The sequence below is a fragment of the Scyliorhinus canicula genome, chromosome 3 (genome assembly GCF_902713615.1).
Source record: "Scyliorhinus canicula chromosome 3, sScyCan1.1, whole genome shotgun sequence".
Classification (NCBI taxonomy): domain Eukaryota; kingdom Metazoa; phylum Chordata; class Chondrichthyes; order Carcharhiniformes; family Scyliorhinidae; genus Scyliorhinus; species Scyliorhinus canicula.
The window spans coordinates 52095642-52119832 of record NC_052148.1 but is presented as its reverse complement, the minus strand read 5'-3'; the positions used below and the strand labels follow the sequence as shown (position 1 = coordinate 52119832).

The window sequence follows — 24191 nt, the reverse complement described above, 5'->3', positions numbered from 1 at the left end:
CACCTCCCTATGGTTTCCAGGATTATCCCTGCTACCTTTCTTAAACAGCGGTACCTTATTAGCTATTCTCCAGTCCTCTAGGATCTCACCTGCAGCCAATGAGGAGACAAAGATGTCAGTCAAGGCCCCAGCAATTTCCTCCCTTGCTTCCCTCCGTATTCTAGTGTAAATCCCAACCGTCCCAGGCAATGTATCTACTTTAATATATTTTAAGGGACCCAATTCCACCTCCTTTTTGATGTTAACATGATCCAGATTGTCCATACACCCTACCCAAGAATCATCTTCCACAAAGTCCCTTTCGGTAACTTGTAAAAGTTCATGGACATCGGTTCATTAAAACTTTGTTAGAAACTCTGTTGTTCTGCTTGGGGGCCTTCTCTATTGATATGGATGATTTGCAGTTAACTGAAGCAACTCCTGACTGAGCTCTCAAACTTTGTGCATGGTGGTGTCAGAAATGTAATTCAGTATTAACGGATGGCTGTGTGTTTGGAAGAATTGAGGGTGAGCAGGTCATTACTGTCTTGTGCATCATTCAACAAGCTGCTGTCCATTTGTCAGTGTGCTAAATGCAATATCCACCATTATTCAGTCATAGTTTGGTGCTGTTTGTGCCTTCTATGTGTCTGGAACATTTGAGATTTATCTGCCCCTATTCTGGGCTCAATAACGTAGAATCCCCAGCTGCCAACTATGCCCTGTTGTAAATTTTATTTGTGCCTAATATAGATGGCTTACGTCCATTAAGGTGCACTTCCTAGGTTTCACAGTTGTTCTCGCGCACCTTTTCATGACCAGTTCAAAGATGAGCAGGTCCTCCACCTTGCCCTTAGCAGGTAGGAAATAATCGGCAGGAGAACAAAAGGAGGGAGGCTTTTCAAGAACAACTCAGCACATTAGTAATGTTGTATAAATGAACAAATAGACTTTTTAAACAGCCTGAAAATGAGACACTTGTATAGATTGGAGTTGGTTGGCTTTTTAAAAAAAGTATGATGACCGAATAATGCAACAACTGATTGCTTCATTTTTGAGACCCTAAGACACGGATAAATAGTGGAATTTGGAGGACTTAAAGAAAAAAAATCATCCAACAAATATATAGCAAACAAAATCAACTTTATCTGTTGCACAATAGGTGACTATTTCCCATAACTATTCCTATTATAGTTTATTGTTTATAGCATCGGTAAGTTAAGTACAGAAATAATAACTGTTCAAAATAATGATTTTGCCCTAAGAGTGGTGGGTTCTATAATATTCCTGGTATTGGCCAACTAATACAGAATATAAAATGAGTCTGCAGAGATCTATAAACACAAGCTTTACTAGATTGGATTGGATTTGTTTATTGTCACGTGTACTGAGGTACAGTGAAAAATATTTTTCTGCGAGCAGCTCAACAGATCATTAAGTACACGGGAAGAAAAGGCCATAAAAGAAAATACATAATAGAGCAACACAAGGTATACAATGTAACTACATAAGCACCCGCATCGGCTGAAGCATACAGGGTTAATGAGGTCAGTCCATAAGAGGGTCATTTAGGAGTCTGCTAACAGCGGGGAAGAAGCTGTTTTTGAGTCTGTTCGTGCGTGTTCTCAGACTTCTGTATCTCCCGTTCGATGGAAGAAGTTGGAAGAGTGAGTAAGCCAGGTAGGCGGGATCTTTGATTATGCTGTCCTCTTTCCCCAGGTAGCGGGAGGTGTAGATGGAGTCAATGGATGGGAGGCAGGTTCGTGTGATGGACTGGGCGGTGTTCACGACTCTCTGAGGTTCCTTGCGGTCCTGGGCCGAGCAGTGGCCATACCAAGCTGTGATGCAGCCCGATAGGATGCTTTCTATGGTGCATCTGTAAATGGTTGGTAGGGTTAATGTGGACATGCCGAATTTCCTTAGTTTCCTGAGGAAATATAGGCGCTGTTGTGCTTTCTTGGTAGCATCGACGTGGGTGGATCAGGACAGATTTTTGGACATATGCACTCCTAGAAATTTGAAACTGCGAATCATCTCCACCTCGGCCCTGTTGATGCCGACAGGGGTGTGTACAGTACTTTGCTTCCTGAAGTCAATGACCGGCTCTTTAGTTTTGCTGGCATTGAGGGAGAGATTGTTGTCGCTACACCACTCCACTAGGTTCTCTATCTCCCTCCTGTATTCTGACTCGTCGTTATTCGAGATCCGGCCCACTATGGTCGTATCGTCAGCAAACATGTAGATGGAGTTGGAACCAAATTTGGCCACGCAGTCGTGTGTGTACAGGGAGTACAGTACTGTACAGTAAGTACGCAGCCTTGCGGGGCCCCGGTATTGAGGACTATTGTGGAGGAGGTGTTGTTGTTCATTCTTCGAGATTGTGATCTGTTGGTCAGAAAATTGAGGATCCAGTTGCAGAGTGGGAAGCCAAGTCCTCTGTTTTGGAACTTTGACATGTGCTTGGCTGGGATTATGGTGCTGAAGGCGGAGCTGTAGTCAATAAGTAGGAGTCGGATGTAGGCGTTCTTGTTGTCGAGATGCTCTAGGGATGAATGTAGGGCGTCTGCTGTGGACCAGTTGCGACTGTATGTGAATTGCAGTGGATCAAGGCGTTCTGGGAGTATGGAGGTGATGCGCTTCATGATCAACTTCTCGAAGCACTTCATTACGACTGAAGTCAGGGCCACCGGATGGTAGTAATTGAGGCACGTTGCCTGGTTCTTCTTTGGCAACGGTATGATGGTGGTCTTCTTGAAGCAGATGGGGACCTCGGAGTGGAGTAGGGACAGGTTAAAGATGTCCGCGAACACCTCTGCCAGCTGGTCCGCGCAGGCTCTGAGTGCACGACCAGGGATCCTGTCCAGGCCGGTCGCCTTCCGAGGGTTCACTTTCAGGAAGGCCGATCTGACTTTGGAAGCTGTGATGGTGGGTATGGGTGAGTTATGGGCTGCTGGGGCACTCGACAGCGGATTGTTGGTTATCTGCTCGAACCGAACATAGAATGCATTGAGTTCATCGGAGAGGGGTGCGCTGCTGCGAGAGGTACTGCTCGGCTTCGCTTTGTAGCCCGTCTTGTTGTTTAGTCCTTGCCACAACGGCCGAGAGTCTGTCTGTACTCGAACACATCTTGCTGCTGCCGCTACATCTTCCACAAGGCACCACAATAGAGCAAATCCTACACATGTCACTGCATCACTTCCTGTTGTGATATACACAGTATCTGATTAGCATGTTAAACAGTTAAAATTAACCCATTAGATGACTGTTTTGGGGGTTACAATTAAGCTACATTACTGTCCAGTGCCTTCCTGACACCTGGAGAATGTGAAGTTCCTAGATTTGAACACTAGTCTCTTGATTGCAGGGGTGATCATTCTGGCGCTAATACAGTTGACCTCAGCACCCTTGTACTGAGAAGCATAAAATCAATCAATCAAGCTTTGTGCTCCTGGTAACTTGCCAAGCCCTTTGCTCATATATATTGTGTGATGGGAATCAGATTGCCTTGATCCACTACAGTTTGTCTACCGCTGCAACAGGTCCACAGCAGACGCCATCTCCATGGCCCTGCACTCTACCCTGGAACACCTAGATAACAGAGACACCTATATCAGACTCCTATTTATCGACTACAGCTCAGCCTTCAACACCATCATTCCTACAAAACTCATCTCCAAACTCCGTGGCCTTGACCTCGGCTCCTCCTTCTGCGACTGGATCCTGAACTTTCTAACCCACAGGCCACAATCAGTAAAGATAGGCAACAACACCTCCTCCACGATCATCCTCAACACCGGTGCCCCACAAGGCTGTGTCCTCAGCCCCCTAATATACTCCTTATACACCTATGACTGTGTGGCCAAATTCCCCTCCAACTCGATTTTCAAATTTGCTGATGACACCACCGTAGTGAGTCGGATCTCAAACAATGACGAGACAGAGTACAGGAATGAGATAGAGAATCTGGTGAACTGGTGTGATGACAATAATCTCTCCCTCAATGTGAACAAAACGAAGCAGACTGTCATTGACTTCAGGAAGCGTAATAGAGAACCTGCCCCTGTCTACATCAATGGGAACAAAGTAGAAAGGGTCGAGAGCTTCAAGTTTTTAGGTGTACAGATCACCAACAGCCTGTCCTTGTCCCCCCCATGCCGGCACTATAGTTAAGAAAGCCCACCAACGACTACTTTCTCAGAAGACTAAGGAAATTTGGCATGTCATCTACGACCCTCACGAAATTCTACAGATGCACCATAGAAAGCATTCTTTCTGGTTGCATCACAGCTTGGTATGGAGCCTGCTCTGCCCAAGACTGCAGGAAACTACAAAAGGTCATAAATGTAGCCCAGTCCATCATGCAAACCAGCCTCCCATCCGTTGACTCTATCTATAATTCCCCCTGCCTCAGAAAGCAGCCAGCATAATTAAGGACCCCATGCACCCCGGACATACTCTCTTCCACCTTCTTCCGTCAGGAAAAAGATACCAAAGTTTGAGGTCACGTACCAACCGACTCAAGAACAGCTTCTTCCCTACTGCCATCAGACTTTTGAATGGCCCTACCTCGTATTAAGTTGATCTTTTCTCTACACTGTATAACTGTAACATTATATTCTGCAGTCTCTCCTTCCTTCTCTATGTAGGGTATGCATTGTTTGTACAGCATGCAAGAAACAATACTTTTCACTGTATACTAATACATGTGACAATAAATCAAATCAAAAAAATATATACAGTTTTCCTGCAATCCAATTGCCAGATCACTTCATTATTGCTTGCTGGCCAAGAAACCACTTCTGAATTATTTCTCTTTAAGTAACCTTGGCAACCAGTTTCCTCATCGCCAGATCCAAATCACAATGAGATAAATGACCAGTTAATTTATTTTTGGCGGTGTTAATTGAGGAATAAATGTTAACCAGGTTAGCAGCAACCCATGTTGTGAAAATGCCGATGTTGGACTGGGGTGGTCACAATAAGAAGTCTTACAACACCAGGTTAAAGTCCAACAGATTTGTTTGGAATCACTAGCTTTAGGAGAGCAGCTCCTTCATCAGGTGAGTGAAGAGGTGGGTTCCACAAGCACATACATAGACAAAGTCAATGATGCAAGATGGTACTTTGAATGCAACACAGAGACCGAGGTAGAATCTGGACAGCAAGCACAAACCACAGTCGCATATCGAGCAGCTCCTGAGTCAACAGTAATTAATAATAGTTGTTTGTATTTAGTTGTAATATCCAACTACATTGGTCCTTGCACTGACCCTTGGGGCAACACGACTTCCAAAAGGTACTATAAAAAATTTTTTTTAGAGTGCCCAATTCTATTTCTTCCAATTAAGGTGTAATTTAGTATGGGCAATTCACCTACCTTGCGCATCTTTTTGGATTGTGAGGGTGAGACCTACGCAGACATGGGGGCAAAGTGCAAACTCCACACAGACAGTGACCCGGGGCAGGGATCAAACCTGTGCCCTCAGCGCCATGAGGCAGCAGTGCTGACCACTGCACCACTGTGCTGCCACCCCCCCCCCCCCCCAACCCCCTTTCAGAAGGTACTTGATAAAGAGTTGCACAGCAGACGTTTGAGAAAAGTAGAGTTATCATCGAATCATAAACTGAATGGAATAAAACGAACAGTAGCAACATGAAAAGGAAATAAGTGCCAGGAAACAGAGTGGTGGTGAATGAATGCTTTTCGGACTGGAGGAGTGGAGTTCCCAGGAGTCTGTGTTCGGGCCCCTGCACTTTCTGATATGGCAAGAACAGGCACAACAGGCTGAATGCCTCCTGTGCTATCACCATTCACTGTTTACCATATTGTAGTCTGAAAAAACAACATTTACCATGCGACTGTCCCGAACCAATTTTCATCCAAGTCGACATTGATCCTCCAAATTCAAAAGTTTCAGTTTTGTTAACCAGCCTTTTTTGTGGTACTTAATCAACACTTTCTTAAAATCCATGGACACAATACACTACATTTTCTTAATTAATCTTATTGTGTTACTTCATCAAATGTACTCAACACAGTGTGTCTTTTGCAAATTTCCACTTGTTCTCGTTAATTAATTCAAACTCAAAGTGCCTGTTGATTTCCTCCCCAATTATTGTTTCTAAAATCTTAACCACCGCTAATGTTAAACTGATGTAGTTACTCGGAGCGTCCTTAAAATCTTTCTTGAATCAGGTTGTGACATTTTGCCATTCTCCAATCCTCTGGCAGCTCGCTTGTATCTATGGAAGAGTAGAAGATTATGACAAGGCTTCCATTCTCTCCACTGCCACTTCCCTTAAATAGCAGGGATTCAAGCCATTTACTCTGAGCATAGCCAGCCTATCTACTACAAAACACTCCCAAGTGCTCTAGCCTTGCCATGTGTAAATCTCGTGGAATCCCCACCCAAAGTCATTTGGCCTATCGAGTCGACACCGAGCCTCTGAAAGGGCATCCTACCAAGTCCCACGCTCCCAGCTTATGCCCGTAACTTCACCTGTCATTTTGTACACGAAGGGGCAATTTAGCACGGTCAATCCACCGAACTTGCACATCTTTGGACTGTAGGAAAAAACTTGAGCACCCAGAGGAAACCCACGCAGACACGAGGAGAATGTGCAAACTCCATACAGACAAGCACGCAAAGTCAGAATTGAACCTGGTGCTGTGTGGTAGCAGTGTTAACCACTGTGCCACCGTGCTACCCAAATTGGCCTCTTTGTCCCCAATATTCTCACCACCCCCCACCCCCCCCCCTCTTGCTCCTCAGTTACTATTTACACGCTGGTAGAAGATCATTTGTGTTCCTTTTTATGTTAATTACCATTCTATAATTATAGTCTGTCAGCATCAGGGTCCCAGGTTCGATTCCCAGCTTGGGTCACTGTCTGTCCGGATTCTGCACATTCTCCTCGTGTCTGTGTGGGTTTCCTCCGGGTGCTCCGGTTTACTCTCAAGTCCCAAAAGACATGATTGTGAGGTAATTTGGATGTTCTGAATTCCCCACTCGGTGTACCCGAACAGGTGCCGGAGTGTGGTGACTAGGGAATTTTCACAGTAACTTCATTGCAGTGTTAGTGTAAGCCTACTTGTGACATTAATAAAGATTATTATTATAAAGCTAGCATGCATCAAACACTCTTTTTGCTTATTTCATCATAATTTCTATTTCTCTTGTTAACTAAGGAGTTCTGCCTTTGGTCCCCTATATTTTTCTCTTGTTGGAATATACATAGCCTGGACCTGAACCATCTGCTCCTTAAAAGTCACCCATTGTTTGTGACTGTGTGTTTAGAAGAAAAAGGAGGTGACTTGATTGAAAAATGTAAGAATCTGGGAGAGGACTTGACCGGGTTGATGTGAAAAGGATGTTTTCTCATGTGGAGAATTTAGGACTTGAAAGCCACTGTTTAAAAATAAGGGTCACCAATTTAAGACCGAGATTCGGAATCATTTTTTCTCTTGAGTGTTGTGAAACTTCGGAATTCTCTTCCTCAAAAGATGATTGAGGCAGAACCTTTGAATAGATGTAAGGTAGAAGTCGATGGATTCTTGATGAGCAAGGGGTGAAAAGTTATCGGGAGTAGGCAGGAATGCGAAGTTGAAGTTAAAATTAGATCAGCCATGATCTTATTGAATGGCCGAGCAGGCTTGAGGGGCCGAGTTGCTTACTCCTGTTCCTAATTCGTATGTTCGTATTGTTCTGTTACAGTTTTTTATGTCAGTTTTTCTTGGGTTCCATTGGTCCCTGGCTAGATCCCTTCTCATCTCTTTGAAGTTCCACTGAAGACTGCTGTTCATCAAGATCTAAGGAACTTTGGAGTGGATTTCACCTTCCTGACATTAATTTCATTCGAGCACTGGTCAAGTGCCCTCCCAGGTTCTTGTATGTTTCAATCAAGTCACCTCCTTTTCTTCTAAGTGGCTGCAGCAGTGATATCATAGAGCAGGCTAAGCTGTCAACTGTATTGAAGACTTCTCACTGACCACAAACCAGCAAGTAAAAATCACTGACTTAATCATTAGAGAGAGAAACATAAAGATTGGGGTTAAGGTGGAAGCTAAAATATCATTAACTTTAAAAAAAAATGTTTTTATCATGAAGAAATCTGATAGTCTGCAAATATAAAATTAGTTTTTCAGGATCAGAGGAGTTTGCTCAGCAGTAACTTGCGACTTAGGCCAGAATTCTCCAGCCATTCGCTGGCGGCGGGATTCTCTGATGCTGCCGGCGACATAGGATGGCTTCAATTGCAATTACCACAGACAGCGACGGGAGAATCCCACTGGCAGCAAACGGCACGCTGCCTCCCACTGCTGAGAAAAATGTGTCTGGGAGGCCGAAGTATCCCACCCTTAGTGTACCATTGAAAGACCCCATTACAGCTCATTCAAAAAGCTGTAACCTTTTGAGGATTTTCAGGATAGGCCTAACAGCATAAATAGTGGAGGTTCATGTGAAATGAAGTGATTTATAAGGTTTTCATCTGATGACTTCAACAATGCACCCTGTGGTGAAACTTATGGCTTTTCCTATTCAACTATGCATGTGTGGACTCAAGAAGTTAGATTCACAGTCATGACAGCAAATTCTGACAGTTTCATGTCATTACAACCAGAAAATCTTGCCACTGTTTTGAAATTCAGTGACTGTTGCGTTTGTCAACATCTTGCATATGGCAAGATCCCCCAAGCACCAGCAAAATGACAAGTTAATCTATTTTTTGACGATGGATGAATTAGGGCAGAAAACGGATAATGAGACAGAGCTCCCTACTGTTCTTTGGTTACAACTCCAGGATCTTTATTGTTCCCCTAAACCACCAGAATTACCCGGTTAGATCTTAAAAAGTTGTAGTTAAAAGGTAAAACTGTCAAAGATGCACTAATGTCTCTACTCCATTGAAGGATCAGATTAGTACATGTACATGAGTTCTAGTATGGGGCTTGAATTCCTCACCACACGAATCTTAAAACAGAAGCACCACTCAACCAAGGTGAAGTAGAAAAGAATGTTTAATTGTATAGTGGAGGAACAGAATTGGGATTGAAGTAAATAACTGCTGTTTTCTCATTTTAAAAAAAATTTAAAGAGCCCAATTATTTTTTTTTTCCAATTAAGGGGCGATTTAGAATGGCCAATCCACCTAACCACTAAAGTACATTGAGCTGAGGAGCAATAATAATGATCTTTATTGTCACAAGCAATGAGGTTACTCTGAAAAGCCCCTAGTCGTCACATTCTGGTGTCTGTTCGGGTACAAAGTGGAAGAACTCAATGTCCAACTTACCTATCAGCACATCTTTCGGGACTTGTGGGAGGAAACTGGAACACCTAGAGGAAACCCACAGACTTGTGGGAGGAAACCGGAGCACCTGGAGGAAACCCACGCAGACACTGAGAGAACGTGCAGACTCCATACAGTCAGTGACTCAAGCCGGGAATTGAACCTGGGACCCTGGCACTGCGAAGCAACAGTGCTAACCACTGTGCTACCGTGCCGCCATTCAAGTTGAAGAAAGCTGAAATCTCACAAAAGAAATTGATCCAGTCCAGAGAGATTTGCTTCTAACTCCCTGCCTTAGTGCACTAGCTCTGATAGCCATCGAGCTTTCAGACGTATTGGGCGAGATTCTCCCTCCGCACCTTCAGGGGCTAGGCCGGCGCCGGAGTGGTTTGCAATGAGGTTGGCTGGCGTGGAAGACCTTTGGCGCCACGCCAGCCAGGGCTGAAGGCACTCCGCTGGCCGGCGAGAGTCCGCGCTTGCGCGGGAGCATCAGTGGCTACTGACGTCATCCCCGCGCATCACCTACGTGTCGGCCATCGCGGAGACTGAAACGGCCGACGCATAGGAAAAGAGTGCCCCCACGACACAGGCCTGCCCACGGACTGGTGGGCCCCGATCACGGGCCAGGCCACCGTGGGGGCACCCCCTGGGGCCAGACCGCCCCGCGCCCCCCCGGGACCCACCCACGCCGCCAGGTCCCGTCGGTGAGGGGCCTCGTCTAATCTACGCCATTGGGACTGGCAAAGAACCAGCGGGACTTCGGCCCATTGCAGGGGGGGGGGGCGCTGCGAGGGGCCCCCGACTGGCGCGGCGTGAATCCCGCCCTCGCCGAATCTCCGGTGCCGGAGGATTCGGCAGGGGCGGGATTCACGCCGCCCATTGAGCTGAAGAAAAAAAATGATTGCACCTTTTCCGTATAGAGAACATAAGACTGTTTCCTTTAATCACTTTTGTGGCATTCAGACATTCCCAGATTTTTATTCTATTAATGAAAGCAGGCTTTCACCATTTTTTTGCTAATCACCTTGATGTTTAGAGAATTATAATTAGAGAGGTTAAACAAAAGCACGGTCTACTGCAAATCATTACTGAGAAAAGATTGTTTTTAAATATATCTTTGGCTATTAATAAAGCAGAAGCTTTTGTTACATTTTAATCCACTGTTCATACTCATTGATGATCAATAACAAAGCGATAGAAACTCAGGATTATCACTAGGTACATGAAGAGAGGTTTGATTGGTTTCTTACAAAACGTTATTGGAAACACTTTTGAATGAATGATACTTGAAACTGCGTTGATCAGAGCAATTAAGAGTGAGATGAATATATGAAGATATTACAAAATATGAGGGGGAAACCGGGAAAGGGAATTGCAGGAGATAGTTCTGGTGGAGGTACAAAGTTGGCAAAGAATGGTTGGGCTGAATAGCGACCATAAGATATAGGGCAGAATTGGGCCACTCGGCCCATCGAGTCTGCTCCGCCATTCAATCATGGCTGATAGTTTCTCATCCCCATTCTCCTGCCTTCTCCCCATAACCCCTGATCCCCTTCTGCAACCTTTTGTACTAAAATGCCTCCCGAGAGTTTTCAGCTACAAGCTGATGTAATTTTAGACTCTTGCATGAAGAGGCATATGCATGAAACAGGCATTGCTGTTGGAAAGACTGGCCAAATGTTTGTTGAAATTGCGAATTTTGTGTGCATCCCTGACCATGTCAGTTATTTGTCTTTCAAACACTCCATAGCTGGCGACAGCAAGTGTTAGGGTGAAGTATTGAAATCTAGATAGGAATTCCACATGTACTGCAGCAAACTATGCAGTAGGATGAAATTTTAGTCTGCCTACAGTTAAAATATCTGGAGGATTATTCAGTTCTTTATCTAATGTAGAATTGCAACAATTTGTGAGTAGAGCAAACTGCAGAAAATATTGCGATGAGTAATCGCCATGCTTAAACTGCCCCCAGCCATCTTGCCAAGTGTTCATTTAATGTGTCTTATAACTCTAATTTTTTTATCTGTATCCATAAGATTAGTGGTTTCCGTGTGGAATATTCAATATAAGTAACACATTATAGTAAACCGTCACACTCTGCGCTCTGGTTCTTTAATGATATTTTGCACAGCAATAATCTGTTATTATTGGATCCTATGTTTCATTTTCCAACTCTCTAGAAAACTAGTTTCCTTCCCTCCTGAAGGTGCTTGCTTTGACTTGTACAGTGGTAAGATTCAGGGATTCAGGATGTCATTGAGGCCATGACTAGCTTTGACTCTCAGAAAATTAATTTCTAGTCTTCGAAAACCACAGTAGCCTCGTTACCTCAAAAGATGTGACAATGTTCCCTGTCACTGCAGAAATCAAATTCCAAGGAAATACACAAAGACACTTTCCATTTCTCAGGCAGGCTCTGACCAACTGAGAAGATACAGCTGCGAGGAAAAAGAACTTTGAGTCCTCTCTTCAACTCATTAATGGATGAAATATTAAACATTTGAAGAACCAGACCAAGAATTATACACCGTTTGTCAAAACCCAAGGGGAAGAAGTGGGAGTTAGGATGGCACTGCGAAGGGATGGGGCCTAAAATGGGGGGTATTTGGCGACCCGGTTTCAAGGTGTCGCTCACTTGGTGGGGGGGGGGGGGGGGGGGAGAGAATGTCTGAAGGAAGTCCCGACGCCTGTGATGTTGGGCAGTGGTGGGGGTGGGGTTCATTTACTATCACTTTAAGATTAAGGAACCTTTAAAAGTTACGGCCTCATCTCTGTGAAGCCAGGCTTGCAAGCGTCTTTAGGTCCTGCTCCTCCAAAACAATGAGGATGTTTAGCAATATTAAGATGGGAATCGTGCCGATTTTCTCATCTGAAATGGTTCATTTCTTGGGAGAATTACGCCCATGGCTTTGTTTTAATATCTCATTCCAAAACAAGTTACTCTGATATTAACTTATTAACATGCTGATTTTTCTGGAGTGGGATTTGATACCACAACCCATGCTACCAACTTAGTGATGGTGAGGAACGCCAGGAATTTGGCCCAGTGGCAATAGAACATTTTTAAAAATTTTATTCATTCATGGGATTGGCCATCAATGACTGGGACAGCATTTATTCCCCATCCCGGGGAGCATTTATGAGTCAACCACATTGACAGAAAATTCATAATGGTTTGTGACATGGAGGAGAAGTCCAAGATGATATGACACAATCTTGGTAGTAGAGATGCACCAAGCTGTCACTTCTACCCTATGTGTGTCCTCTTCAAAACAGCACTGGGCCACAGACTAAATTTGATTTGTGTATTTTTTCCTCCTCATCCACTTATTACGACTGAGACCTGTCTCCCAGTTTTGATTGTAGCTGTGGGCCTAATCTTCTTTGTTTTAAAACTTTCTGTTTAAAAAAAAAATCAGCAGTTTTTAAAATCACAAGGACTTTGGTCACATTTTAGATACACTTGAGTGGTCAGCCAGGCCCCTCATGTCATTGAAGGCCATATGGGAATATGGAGTGTGCTTAGATAACCTGTAATATTACTGATAAGATTGTAAAGTTGCAGTTAAAAACCTTGTCTATGAATCAGAATTTTGATACAATTTGGCCATCACCCTGAGTTAAGATTGGAATTCTGATTTCAAAGGCAGAAGACCAATGTCCAACCCCTTGCTTGCACTAGCTAGATTTTTGCAATTTTCTAAATGCAAAAAAAATATTGTGGCCTGAATGGATAGAAGAGTATCAACCTTTGCGATACTGGGAAGCAATTTTCATTTTACCATTAGTAATTTTGACCTGTGGATTGAAATCTTTAGCGCGATGTGTAATATTTTGTAAAACAGCAGTGTTCGGCAACTAGACCTAACCAAACTCGTTATATGTGGCACTATATTGAAAATAAAATTTAAAGTATTTGATACCCATTGAGAATAAATTGACCATATCAAAAACAATTCACAAATTGATAGCAGATTTTTAAATGCACCACCAAATTAAATGATGGTGCTTAAGTTTGCTTAATGTTAATCATTAAGATAAATTAAAATTGTAACAAAATGTAGTTGAGTTATTGCTGCGGAAAGAAAAAAAATCACACCATTATTGTGCACAAATCAATGCTGAATCAAGAGTTAAACAAGTCAAATGTGAACCTAGATCAGTACATAAATGAGTTTTATATACAAACAATATGGGTCTGTATGATGCACATGTGAAAATAACATCTTGTCAAATCCTAGTTTTCACTTGGACTTATTGTTACCCAAATGGCTGTTCTTGCTGGTATAGTGGCTGCTTTTGTGTCCATTAACTCTGTGTGATCCCTGGCCTTCATGATTCAAATGATTTTTCCTTATAAAGGCAAAATACAATGGATTTTAGAACTCTGAAATATAAACAGAAAATGTTAGACATACTCAGCAGGTTGGGCAGCATCTGTAGAGAGAGATCCACCGATGCTGCTGGACCTCCTGTGTATTTCCCACTTAGCCATGCCTTTCCCAGGCAGCTTTCCTTCCAGCCACCCTTCTTTGCAATGACAACACAAGGGCTGAATCTTTTAAAGTAGATTCATATTTAGTGCACACATTCATTGTTACACATATTTGTGTATTCTGAATGCTGAATGTCACATATTAGCTGCATTTTAACGTTGGGTGTTCAAGCAAAGCAAATAATATAGTTTGCATATATTTGTGTGCCATGATCACTAAGCAATAGCGAGCGCAGCCAATACCATATGAAATGAAAATCGCTTATTGTCACGAGTAGGCTTCAATGAAGTTACTGTGAAAAGCCCCTAGTTGCCACATTCCGGCGCCTGTCCGGGGAGGCTGGTACGGGAATCGAACCGTGCTGCTGGCCTGCTTGGTCTGCTTTAAAAGCCAGTGATTTAGCCCAGTGAGCTAAACCAGCCCCATAGTGTGGCAACTTCAACAAGCTATAACATCCTCCTTGCCTGACAAAACTGTGTTTCCACACCTCTTCTGCCCCAGATCAAATTATCGTAGGCAAAGAGGTTCTGTAGATGTATTCTGAAACACTAGCTGGAGGGACTGGCGTTTAGGCTGTTGCCACACCATTCAAACTGAGGAAATGTAAATCGGCGCCTGGGCCTGCATATTAGGTAACCGACTCTTTCCTCCCCTCTACCCCACCCCTCACTCATAGAATTTACAGTGCAAAAGAAGGCCACTCGGCCCATCGAGCCTGCACCGGCTCTTGGAAAGAGCACTCGACCCACGCCCCCACCCTCTGACCGTAACCCAGTAACCCCAGCCAACACTAAGGGCAATTTTGGACACTAAGGGCAATTTAGCATGGCCGATCTACCTAACTTGCACATCTTCGGACTGTGGGAGGAAACCGGAGCACCCGGAGGAAACTCACACACACATTGGGAGAACGTGCAAACTTCGCACAGACAGTGACCTAAGCCGGGAATCGAACCTGGGACCCTAGAGCTATGAAGCAAATGTGCTAACCATTATGCTACCGTGCTGCCCATTCCAGCCACCTTTCACTGCAAAACTCAAAAGGAGCGTAGAGGGGCCTTGCACCCTCTACACTTTTTTGTTTGCTTCTCCCTGCTCTGCTTCACACATGTTTCAACTGGTGGCTCAGGTGGGAAGGGATTCAGATGGCCTTTATTTATTAAATGTAGAGAGTCTCGTCCAGGCTTTATAGAATAATAATAATCTTTATTAACATCACAAGTGGGCTTACATTAGCACAACAGTAACGTTACTGTGAAAATCCCCTGGTCACCACACTCTGGCGCCTGTTCGGGTACACTGAGGGAGAATTCAGAATGTCCAATTCACCTAACAAGCACATCTTTAAGGACTTGTGGGAGGAAACCGAAGCATCCGGAGGAAAACCACGCAGACATAGGGGGAATGTGAAGAGTCCGCACAGTCAGTGACCGAAGCCGGGAATCGAACCTGGGACCCTGACACTGTGAAGCTACAGTGCTAACCACTGTGCTACCATGCTGTCCAAATCAAACTTGGTCCATTGGGACACCTGTGACATCTTCTGCCTGCAGCCTGACAATCACAAACTAATGTAAACCAGCTTTCAAGAGAGAGGAGTATCTACTCCTCGAAATAGGCTCAAGAGAAGAATTAATTTGTTATTTCTGGGCAGAGATGGTGGTGTAATGGTAATATCATTGGACTAGTAATCTAGAGGCCCAGACTGTTCTGAAGACACAGATTCAAATCTCACCACAACGTCAGGTGGAATTTAACTTCAATTAATCTGGAATTTAAAAGCTAGCCATTGGTAGGTAATGACCATTAAAATATTGCCAATTTTAAAAAATTCATTCATGAGATGTGGGCAGCGCTGGCTGGGGCAGCATATATGGCCCATCCCTAAGTGAATGCAAGAGTCAAGTTTGCTGTGTGGCCTGGAGTCAAACAGATTTCCTTCCATTAAGGACATTAATGAACCAGATGGATTTTTGCGACAATTGACAATGGCTTCATGGTTATGATTAGATATTTAGTTCCAGATTTTTTAATTGAATTCAAATTCCACCATCTGCCATGGCAGGATTCGAATCGGGTGCATTACCTTGGGACTCTGGATTACTAGTCCAGTGACAATAACATTACGTCACTGCATCCCCATGTAATAATGTATGTCCTTTTGTGGAAGGAAATGTGCTGCCTTACCTGGTCTGGCTACGTGTGACTCTAGACCCATAGAAATGTGGTTAACTCTTTACTGCCCTCTGAAATGGTTTGGCAAACCATTCAGTTCAAGGGCAATTGGGAATGGGCAACAAGAACTGGCCTTGCCATCAATCCCCACATCCCATGAAGGAATTAATTTTTTTTTAAAAAGATTGGAAGGGAATTAAATGATGAATTATGTTGTGAATATAGATATGAAACCTATCAAAAGCATCATGTAGATTAAGTTGAATTACTGTTTAAAACATATTTCTTCTTTTTGAATGATTTAAAACAGATGTATAGTTTCCCTCTGCCACACTATTGCACAACTGCCCTCTTGTTAGCCTGACAAAGGAGGAATAAGCTCTGTTTGTTTTAAAGTATGTTAATTGCACCTTTTTTTTTCTAAACAGCTGTTTTGGGAGAAACGACTGCAAGGTTTGAGTGCCTGTGACATAGCCGAGCAGATCATTAAATCAATGGAACTTCCGAAAGGATTACAAGGTATGTTCTGCTGATGAGGTAATGAAATAAAGGGATACAGCAATGTAAGCACACAGTTTGTTCTTTCATGCATAGTTTCAGATCTTGCCTGTGCTTTCTGGTTTTTAAGGTATTCTCACCATTCTTTACAAACTCTCAGCTGCTGTTACTATTGTACATTCTTGCTTGTGTCCAATACAGCTTTGCTCTTAAAATTCTAATGTGGCAATATACCAGCAAGTGTATAAATCTTGATTTGAGACATCAATAAGTTGAGTGCTTTAAACTCGAAACAAATTTCGAAGGGAATTCCTCTTGAGCACTGAATTTGTAAAAGTGAAATGAACTGCAAGCTATTTTCTGCTTGTTGGCAGTAAATTGCTTTTTTTCCTGCAACTTCTGTAAGTAGTTAATCTGAGTATATGTTTCTCGGAGTGCAGGCAACCTGGGCAAGCTTGGGTGGCATGGTAGCACAGTGGTTAGCACTGTTGCTTCACAGTGCTAGGGACCCAGGTTCGATTCCCGGCTTGGATCACTGTCTGCGCAATCTGCACGTTCTCCCCATGTTTGCGTGGGTTTCCTCCGGGTGCTCCAGTTTCCTTGAAAGACGTGCTTATTAGGTGAATTGGACATTCTGGATTCTCCCCCAGGCAGGCACTGGAGTGTGGCAACTGGGGGATTTTCACAGTAACTTCATTGCAGTGTCAATGTAAGCCCAATTGTGGCACTAATAAAGATTATTATTACATGTAAACATCGTAGGCAGTAACACTTGGAAACGTCACAGGGAAACCCTAATCCCCTGTTCAAAGGTTAACAATTGCTTGTGGGAGTGTTTTCTAGCCCCCTCCCCACCCCGGCCAATAGTGGTATACTGTTGGACAGAATATTAAGCAAGAAATCATTAGAGTTTATACCAAAGGCAATGTAATAGCTGTGGTGGACTTTAATTTATTTGTAGATTGGACCAATCAAATTGGCATGAGTGGTTTGGAAGATACATTTGAAGAATGCTTCCATGATCGTTTCTTGGAGCAGTATGTCGTGGAATCAACTATGGAGCAAGCTATTTTAATGGATCTAGTATTGTGCACTCAAGCATGATTCATTTGTATTCTCATTGTAAAGGTTCCATTAGGCAAAACTGATCAGAATACAACTGAAGTCCACAATAAGTTTGAAAGCAACATATTTCCGTTCCAAACACGCATCTTAAAGCCAATTACGTTGGTATATGGGGCAAGCTGGCTAAGATTACTTGGGTAAATAGATTAAAAGATATGGTGGTAAATAAACAGTGGGAAACATTTAAAGAAACAATTCAAACTGTTCAACTAAAAACAGATTCCATAAAAATACAAAAACTTGGCAAGAAATATCCACCTGTAGCTTACATAAAAACTAGGAGCAGAAGTAGATCGTCCGGCCCTTCGAGCCTGCTCCGCCATTCTATAAGATCATGGGTGATCTTTTCGTGGTCTCAGAACCACTTACCCGCATTCTCGCCATATCCCGTAATTCCTTTATTTTTCAAAAAAACATCTACCCTATCTTTAAATATATTCAATGAAGTAGCGTCTACTACTCCTTTCGGTAGGGAATTCCATACTTTAACCACCCTCTGAGTGAAGAAGTTCCTCCTTGATCCAGTCCTAAATCTGCTCCCCCCCCTAATCTTGAGGCTATGCCCTCTTGTCCTACTTTCACCTGCCAGTGGAAACATCCTTTCTACTTCTATCTTATCCGTTCCCTTCAAAATTTTATATGTTTCTATTAGATCCCCCCCCCAACCTTCTGAATTCCAGTGAATATAATCCCAATCTACTCGGTCTCTCCTCATATGATAACCCCCTCAACTCCGGAATCAGCCTAGTGAACCTACTCTGCACCCCCTCTAGTGCTAGCACATCCTTTCTCAAGTGCTCAAGTGTGGAGACCAAAACTGCACACAGTACTCCAGGTGTGGCCTCACCAGCACCTTGTACAACTGCAACATTACCTCTCTACTTTTAAACTCGATCCCCTTCGCAACGAAGGACAAAATTCAATTTGCCTTCCTGATTACTTGTTGCACCTGCAGACCAACCTTCTGTGACTCATGCACAAGTACACCCAGGTCCCTCTGCATAGCAGCATGCTGCAGCTTTTTACCATTTAAGTAATAATCCGTTCTATTGTTACTCCTACCAAAATGCACGACTTCACACTTATTGACATTATACTCCATCTGCCAGACCTTTGCCCACTCACTCAATGTGTCAATGTTCCTCTCTAAGGTTTTACAGTCCCCAGTACATTTTTCTCTGCCACACACCTTCGTGTCATCTGCAAACTTGGATACCTTACACGTAGTTCCCAACTCCAAATCGTCTATATACATTGTAAATAATTGTGGTCCCAACACCGATCCCTGAGGCACACCACTCGTCACTGATTGCCAGCCAGAATAGCACTCATTTATTCCCACTCTTTGTTTCCTGTTAGACAACCAATCCTCTATCCATGCTAGTACTCTACCCTTAACACCATGCATCCTTATCTTATGCAGCAGCGTCTTGTGCGGTACCTTGTCAAAGGCCTTTTGGAAATCTAGGTACACCACATCCACTGGGTCCCCTTTGTCTACCTTGCTCGAAATGTCTTCATAGAATTCCAAGAGATTCGTCAAGCGTGACCTGCCCTTCATGAATCCATGCTGCGTCCGTTCAATGGGACAATTTCTATCAAGGTGCCCTCCTATCTCTTTCTTGATAATAGACTCAAGCATCTTCCCCACGACAGAGGTTAAGCTAACCGGTCTATAATTCCCCATCTTTTGTCTACTTCCCTTTTTAAACAGTGGTGTCACATTTGCTGTTTTCCAATCCTCTGGGACTGCCCCAGTGTTCAGCGAATTTTGGAAAATTACCGCCAGTGCATCTGCTATTACTCCAGCCATCTCTTTCAGTATCCTGGGATGCATTCCATCAGGGCCAGGAGACTTATCTATCCTGAGCTCCATTAGCTTGCCCAACACTTGCTCTTTCGTGATAGTAATGGTTTCCAGGTCCTCACCTACCTTCTTCTCTCGGTCATTTGCTGGCATGTTATTAGTGTCCTCCACTGTGAAGACCGTTACAAAATATTTGTTCAATGCCTCCGCCATATCATCATATCCCATAACTAAATGACCACTCTCGTCCTCTAACGGACCAATGTTTACTTTAGCCACTCTTTTTAGTTTTATATAATTATAAAAACTTTTGCTATCTGTCCTTATATTCTGTGCCAGTTTCTTTTCGTGTTCTATCTTACTTTTCTTTATGGCTCTTTTCGTGGCTTTCTGCTGACCTTTAAAGTTTTCCCAATCTTCTAGTTTCCCGCTGATCTTGGCCACTTTGTAAGCCTTCTCTTTCAATTTGACAGCCTCATGTATCTCCTTAGACACCCATGGTAGATTACCTCTTTTCTTACAATTCTTCCTTCTCACTGGAATATACTTTTGTTGAGCACTATGAAAGATTTCTTTGAAAGTACTCCACTGCTCCTCAACTGTTCTACCATAAAATATTTGTTTCCAGTCTACTTTAGCGAGGTCCTTCCTCATTCTATCGTAGTCCCCTTTGTTCAAGCATAGGACCCTGGCATTGGATTCTATCATCACACTCTCCATCTGTATACTAAATTCAACCATGCTGTGATCACTCCTCCCAAGAGGATCCCTAACGATGAGGTCATTAATTATTCCTGCCTCATTACACAGGACCAGATCTAGGATAGCTTGCTCTCTCGTCGGTTCCATTACATATTGTTCCAGAAAACTATCCCGGATACATTCAACAAACTCCTCTTCAAGGCTACCCTGACTGAGCTGATTTGACCAATCTATATGCAGATTAAAATCTCCCATGATAACTGCTGTACCCTTTTCACAGGCATCAGTTATCTCTTCATTTACTGCCCGTCCCAGTATGATGCTATTATTTGGTAGCCTATAGACTACGCCTATCAGTGTCTTTTTCTTCTTAGAATTTCTAATTTCTACCCAAATGGATTCAATCTCATTCTCCATAGAACCTATATCATCCCTCAATGCCACCCTGATGTCGTCCTTGATTATTAGTGCTACTCCACCTCCCTTACATACCTGTCTATCCCTCCGAAACGTCTGGTACCCCTGAATATTTAACTCCCAGTCGTGACCATCCTGCAACCATGTCTCCATAATGGCTATCAAGTCATATTCATTCGCAATGATTTGTGCCGTTAATTCATCAACTTTGTTACGAATGCTACGAGCATTCAGGTAAAGTGCCTTAATGCTGACTTTCTTATCATTATTAGAGAAATTGGACATTACTATAGATGTTAATGTTAAAAGAAGACGTTTCTAACATTGTAAAGAAGAGCCGTAACCTGAGGATTAGGAGTATTTGCGAAACCACCAAAGGGCCACTAAAAAGTAGATTAAAAGGAAATCAAATAGAATATAGGAGTAAACGACCTAGGAGTGAGCAGTTTTGGGCCCCGTATCTAAGGAAGGCTGTGCTGGCCTTGGAAAGGGTCCAGAGGAGGTTCACAAGAATGATCCCTGGAATGAAGAGCTTGTCGTATGAGGAACTGTTGAGGACTCTAGGTCTGTACTCATTGAAATTTAGAAGGATGAGGGGAATCTTATTGAAACTTACAGGATACTGCATCGCCTGGATTGAATGGACGTGGAGAGGTTGTTTCCACTTGTAGGGAAAAACTAGAACCAGGGGACATAATTTCCAATTAAAGGGACGATCCTTTAAAACAGAGATGAGGAGGAATTTCTTCAGCCAGAGGGTGGTGAATATGTGGAACTATTTGCCGCAGTAGGCTGTGGAGGCCAAATCACTGAGTGTGTTTAAAACAGAGATAGATAGGTTTTTGATCAATAGGGGATCTGGCGTTATGGGGAGAAGGGGATGGGAAAAATATCAGCCATGATTGAATGGTGGAGCAGACTCATTGGGCCGAGTGGCCTAATTCTGCTCCTATGTCTTATAGTCTTATGGAGTGTAAAAGCAGATTGTGAGAACTTTTACAAATATAAACGAAAGAGAGCAGCTAAATTAACCGTTGATGACTTTGAAGCGGAGACGGGAGAAATTATGATGGGAATGAGAAAATGGCAGAGAAATAAAACACCCATCTTCAAAGTAGAAGACACATGGAGGGTGACCAAGGTGTTAGTAAGAATGGGGATCTTAAGTTAATCAATATCAACAGAGGTAGATGCAGAGACAGTAAATGCACTGGTTTATGATTTTCCAAAATTCCTTTGATTTTGGTATTTTTCCAGTGGAATGAAAGTTACAAATTTAGCACCGTTATTCAAGAAAGGAGGGAAAGAGGAAATGGGGAACTGCAGACCACTTAGTTTGATAAGTAATTGCGAAAATGCTGGAATCAACTGTGAAGGAAGTCTTGACAGTGCACTTAGAAAAGCACAATATGATCAGACCAAGTCAACAGGACAGATCTCTTAATTTTTTAAAGGATGCTACTGGTAGGGCAGATAAAGGGGAATGTGTAGATGTGGTATATTTGGATTTCCAAAAGACATTTAATAAGGTGCTATACAACAAAAATATTGATGCACAAAATACGGACACATGGAGTTGGTTAATATATTAGCATGGATGAAAGGTTTGTTAAAGCACAGGAAGAGCATTTTAAGTTGGCAGGCTGCAACTCGTGGAGTGGTCTAGATCAGTGCTGGGGTTTTAGCTATTTACAATTTGTATCAATGACTTGAATAAAATGATAGAGTAATATATCTGAATTTTTAGATAATAGAGCTAGGTGGGAATGTAAGCTGTGAAGTGAATACAGCTTCAGAAAAATATGGTAGGTTAAGTGAGTAGACAAAAGGGTGACAGATGGAGTATAATGTGAGGAAGTGAGGTTATTCAATTTTGTGGCCAAAAGTAGAAAAGCAGAATATTTTAAAAAATCTTGGTGTCAGAATTACTTGGGTGTATTTCTATAAGGAACACAAAGGTTAGTATGTAGGTACAGCTAGTAATTAGGAAGGCAAATGTCATGTTCATCTTCATTGCTTGGAATTGGCATGCAAGAACAAAGATGTCTTCCAGCAATTGTACGGGACTATAGTGAGATCACACCTTGAGTAGTGTGTGTTTGGTCTCTATATGTGAGAATGGAAGGGACACCGTGGAGATTCACCAGATTGATTCCTGAAATTATAAAGTTGTCCCATGATGACTAAGTTAGGCTTATATTCTCTGGAGTTAAGAAGAATGAAAGGTGATCGCATTGCAACATAGACAATTCTGAAGGGGTTTGACAGAGTCGATACAGCAAGCTTGTTTTTTCTGGCTGGGGAATCTAGAACAGGGAGGCACAGACTCAAGATAATAGGGCGATCATTTAGGGCTAAGATGAGACGTTTCTTCTCTCAAAGGATTGTGAAACTTTAGAATTCTCTATCCCATAGAGTTGTGGATGTTTCATTGTAAATATATTTAAGACTGGGTTAGGCAGATTTTGGTCTTAGGAATTGAAAGCATATGGCAACAAGTTAGCAAGAGAGTTGAGGCCAAAGATCAACCATGATTTGATTGAATGACAGAGGAGACTTGAGGGGGCCATATGGTCTGCTCCTCCTATTGATTGTGTTCTTGGTTGCCATCTCCATTCACGAGATTAGTCAAATAATATTAGTCAAGCCATGGTTCCTTATCCATTCAGGAGACTACGTTCACCCCTCTTCACTCACCCACCCCTTGCCCCAGCCACCCCACATAAATGGGCACGGTGAGTATCCATTAACTATTATTATACATATAAAGCTGAATGATCATAAGACATAGGAGCAGAATTAGGCCACTAGGCCCATTGAGCCTACTCCGCCATTCAATCATGACTGATATTTTTCTCATCCCCATTCTCCTGCCTTCTCCCCATAACCCCTGATCCCCTTAATGATCAAAAAACTATCTATCTGTGTCTTAAAGACACTCAGTGATTTGGCCTCCGCAGTCTTCTGCAGCAAAGAGTTCCACAGATTCACCACCCTCTGGCTGAAGAAATTCACCTCATCTCTGTTTTAAAGGACCGTTCCTGTAGTCTGAGATGGTGTCCTCTGGTCCTGGTCTCAATGTTCCAACAGTATTGTACCTAAAGGAAGCAATTTCAGCATGACACATGACTAACATTGCACAACGAGACTGGCTGATGGAGAAATTGGAAAGATTCCTTTGTACCAGGTAATTTTAAAAGCTTAAACTAAAGCTAAATTAACACAAAAGGACAATAGACTGAATTTAATTCTCAAGATGAAATGAAAATACTTTACACCAGCCTTTCCTCTGCCCCTGCCCCACATCACCAGCACATCGCCTCCCATTCCCTTCTTGCACCAGTCAAATGAATATGCCAAATTTATCAAAAGAGCATGACTGAGCCATTTCTACTACATTACTGCCAGGAATACTATGACTATATTAATGTCAAATACTAATATGTACATTAAAGCAATTTGGCGATCATAGCACCTCAGTTACTAAAGAAAAATAATTGTATATTTATGAAAACAGTAATATTCATATTTTCTTTTTTTAATGAAGGTATTGGTCCTGGTCACACAAATGAGGCACTATTGTCTGCAATAGCAAGTGCGATTGCATACCAGCTCTGGACCCATTACAGGGCAATTGTCTGCAGCTGTAGAGAAAGAACCCAGCAGTTTGGCTCAACATTTACCAACCACTCTGCAAAGCA

At 42.8% G+C, this 24191-nt stretch overlaps 1 protein-coding gene across 1 annotated transcript in view; it reads left to right on the top strand.

The window, feature by feature from the left end:
- Nucleotides 1-24191, top strand: part of LOC119963619 (methyl-CpG-binding domain protein 2-like) — a 168150-nt gene that overhangs the window by 103035 nt on the left and 40924 nt on the right. The window contains 4 exon segments of the mRNA XM_038792950.1: nt 16370-16460; nt 24038-24090; nt 24092-24142; nt 24144-24188. Coding sequence (XP_038648878.1) covers nt 16370-16460; nt 24038-24090; nt 24092-24142; nt 24144-24188 — 240 coding nt within the window.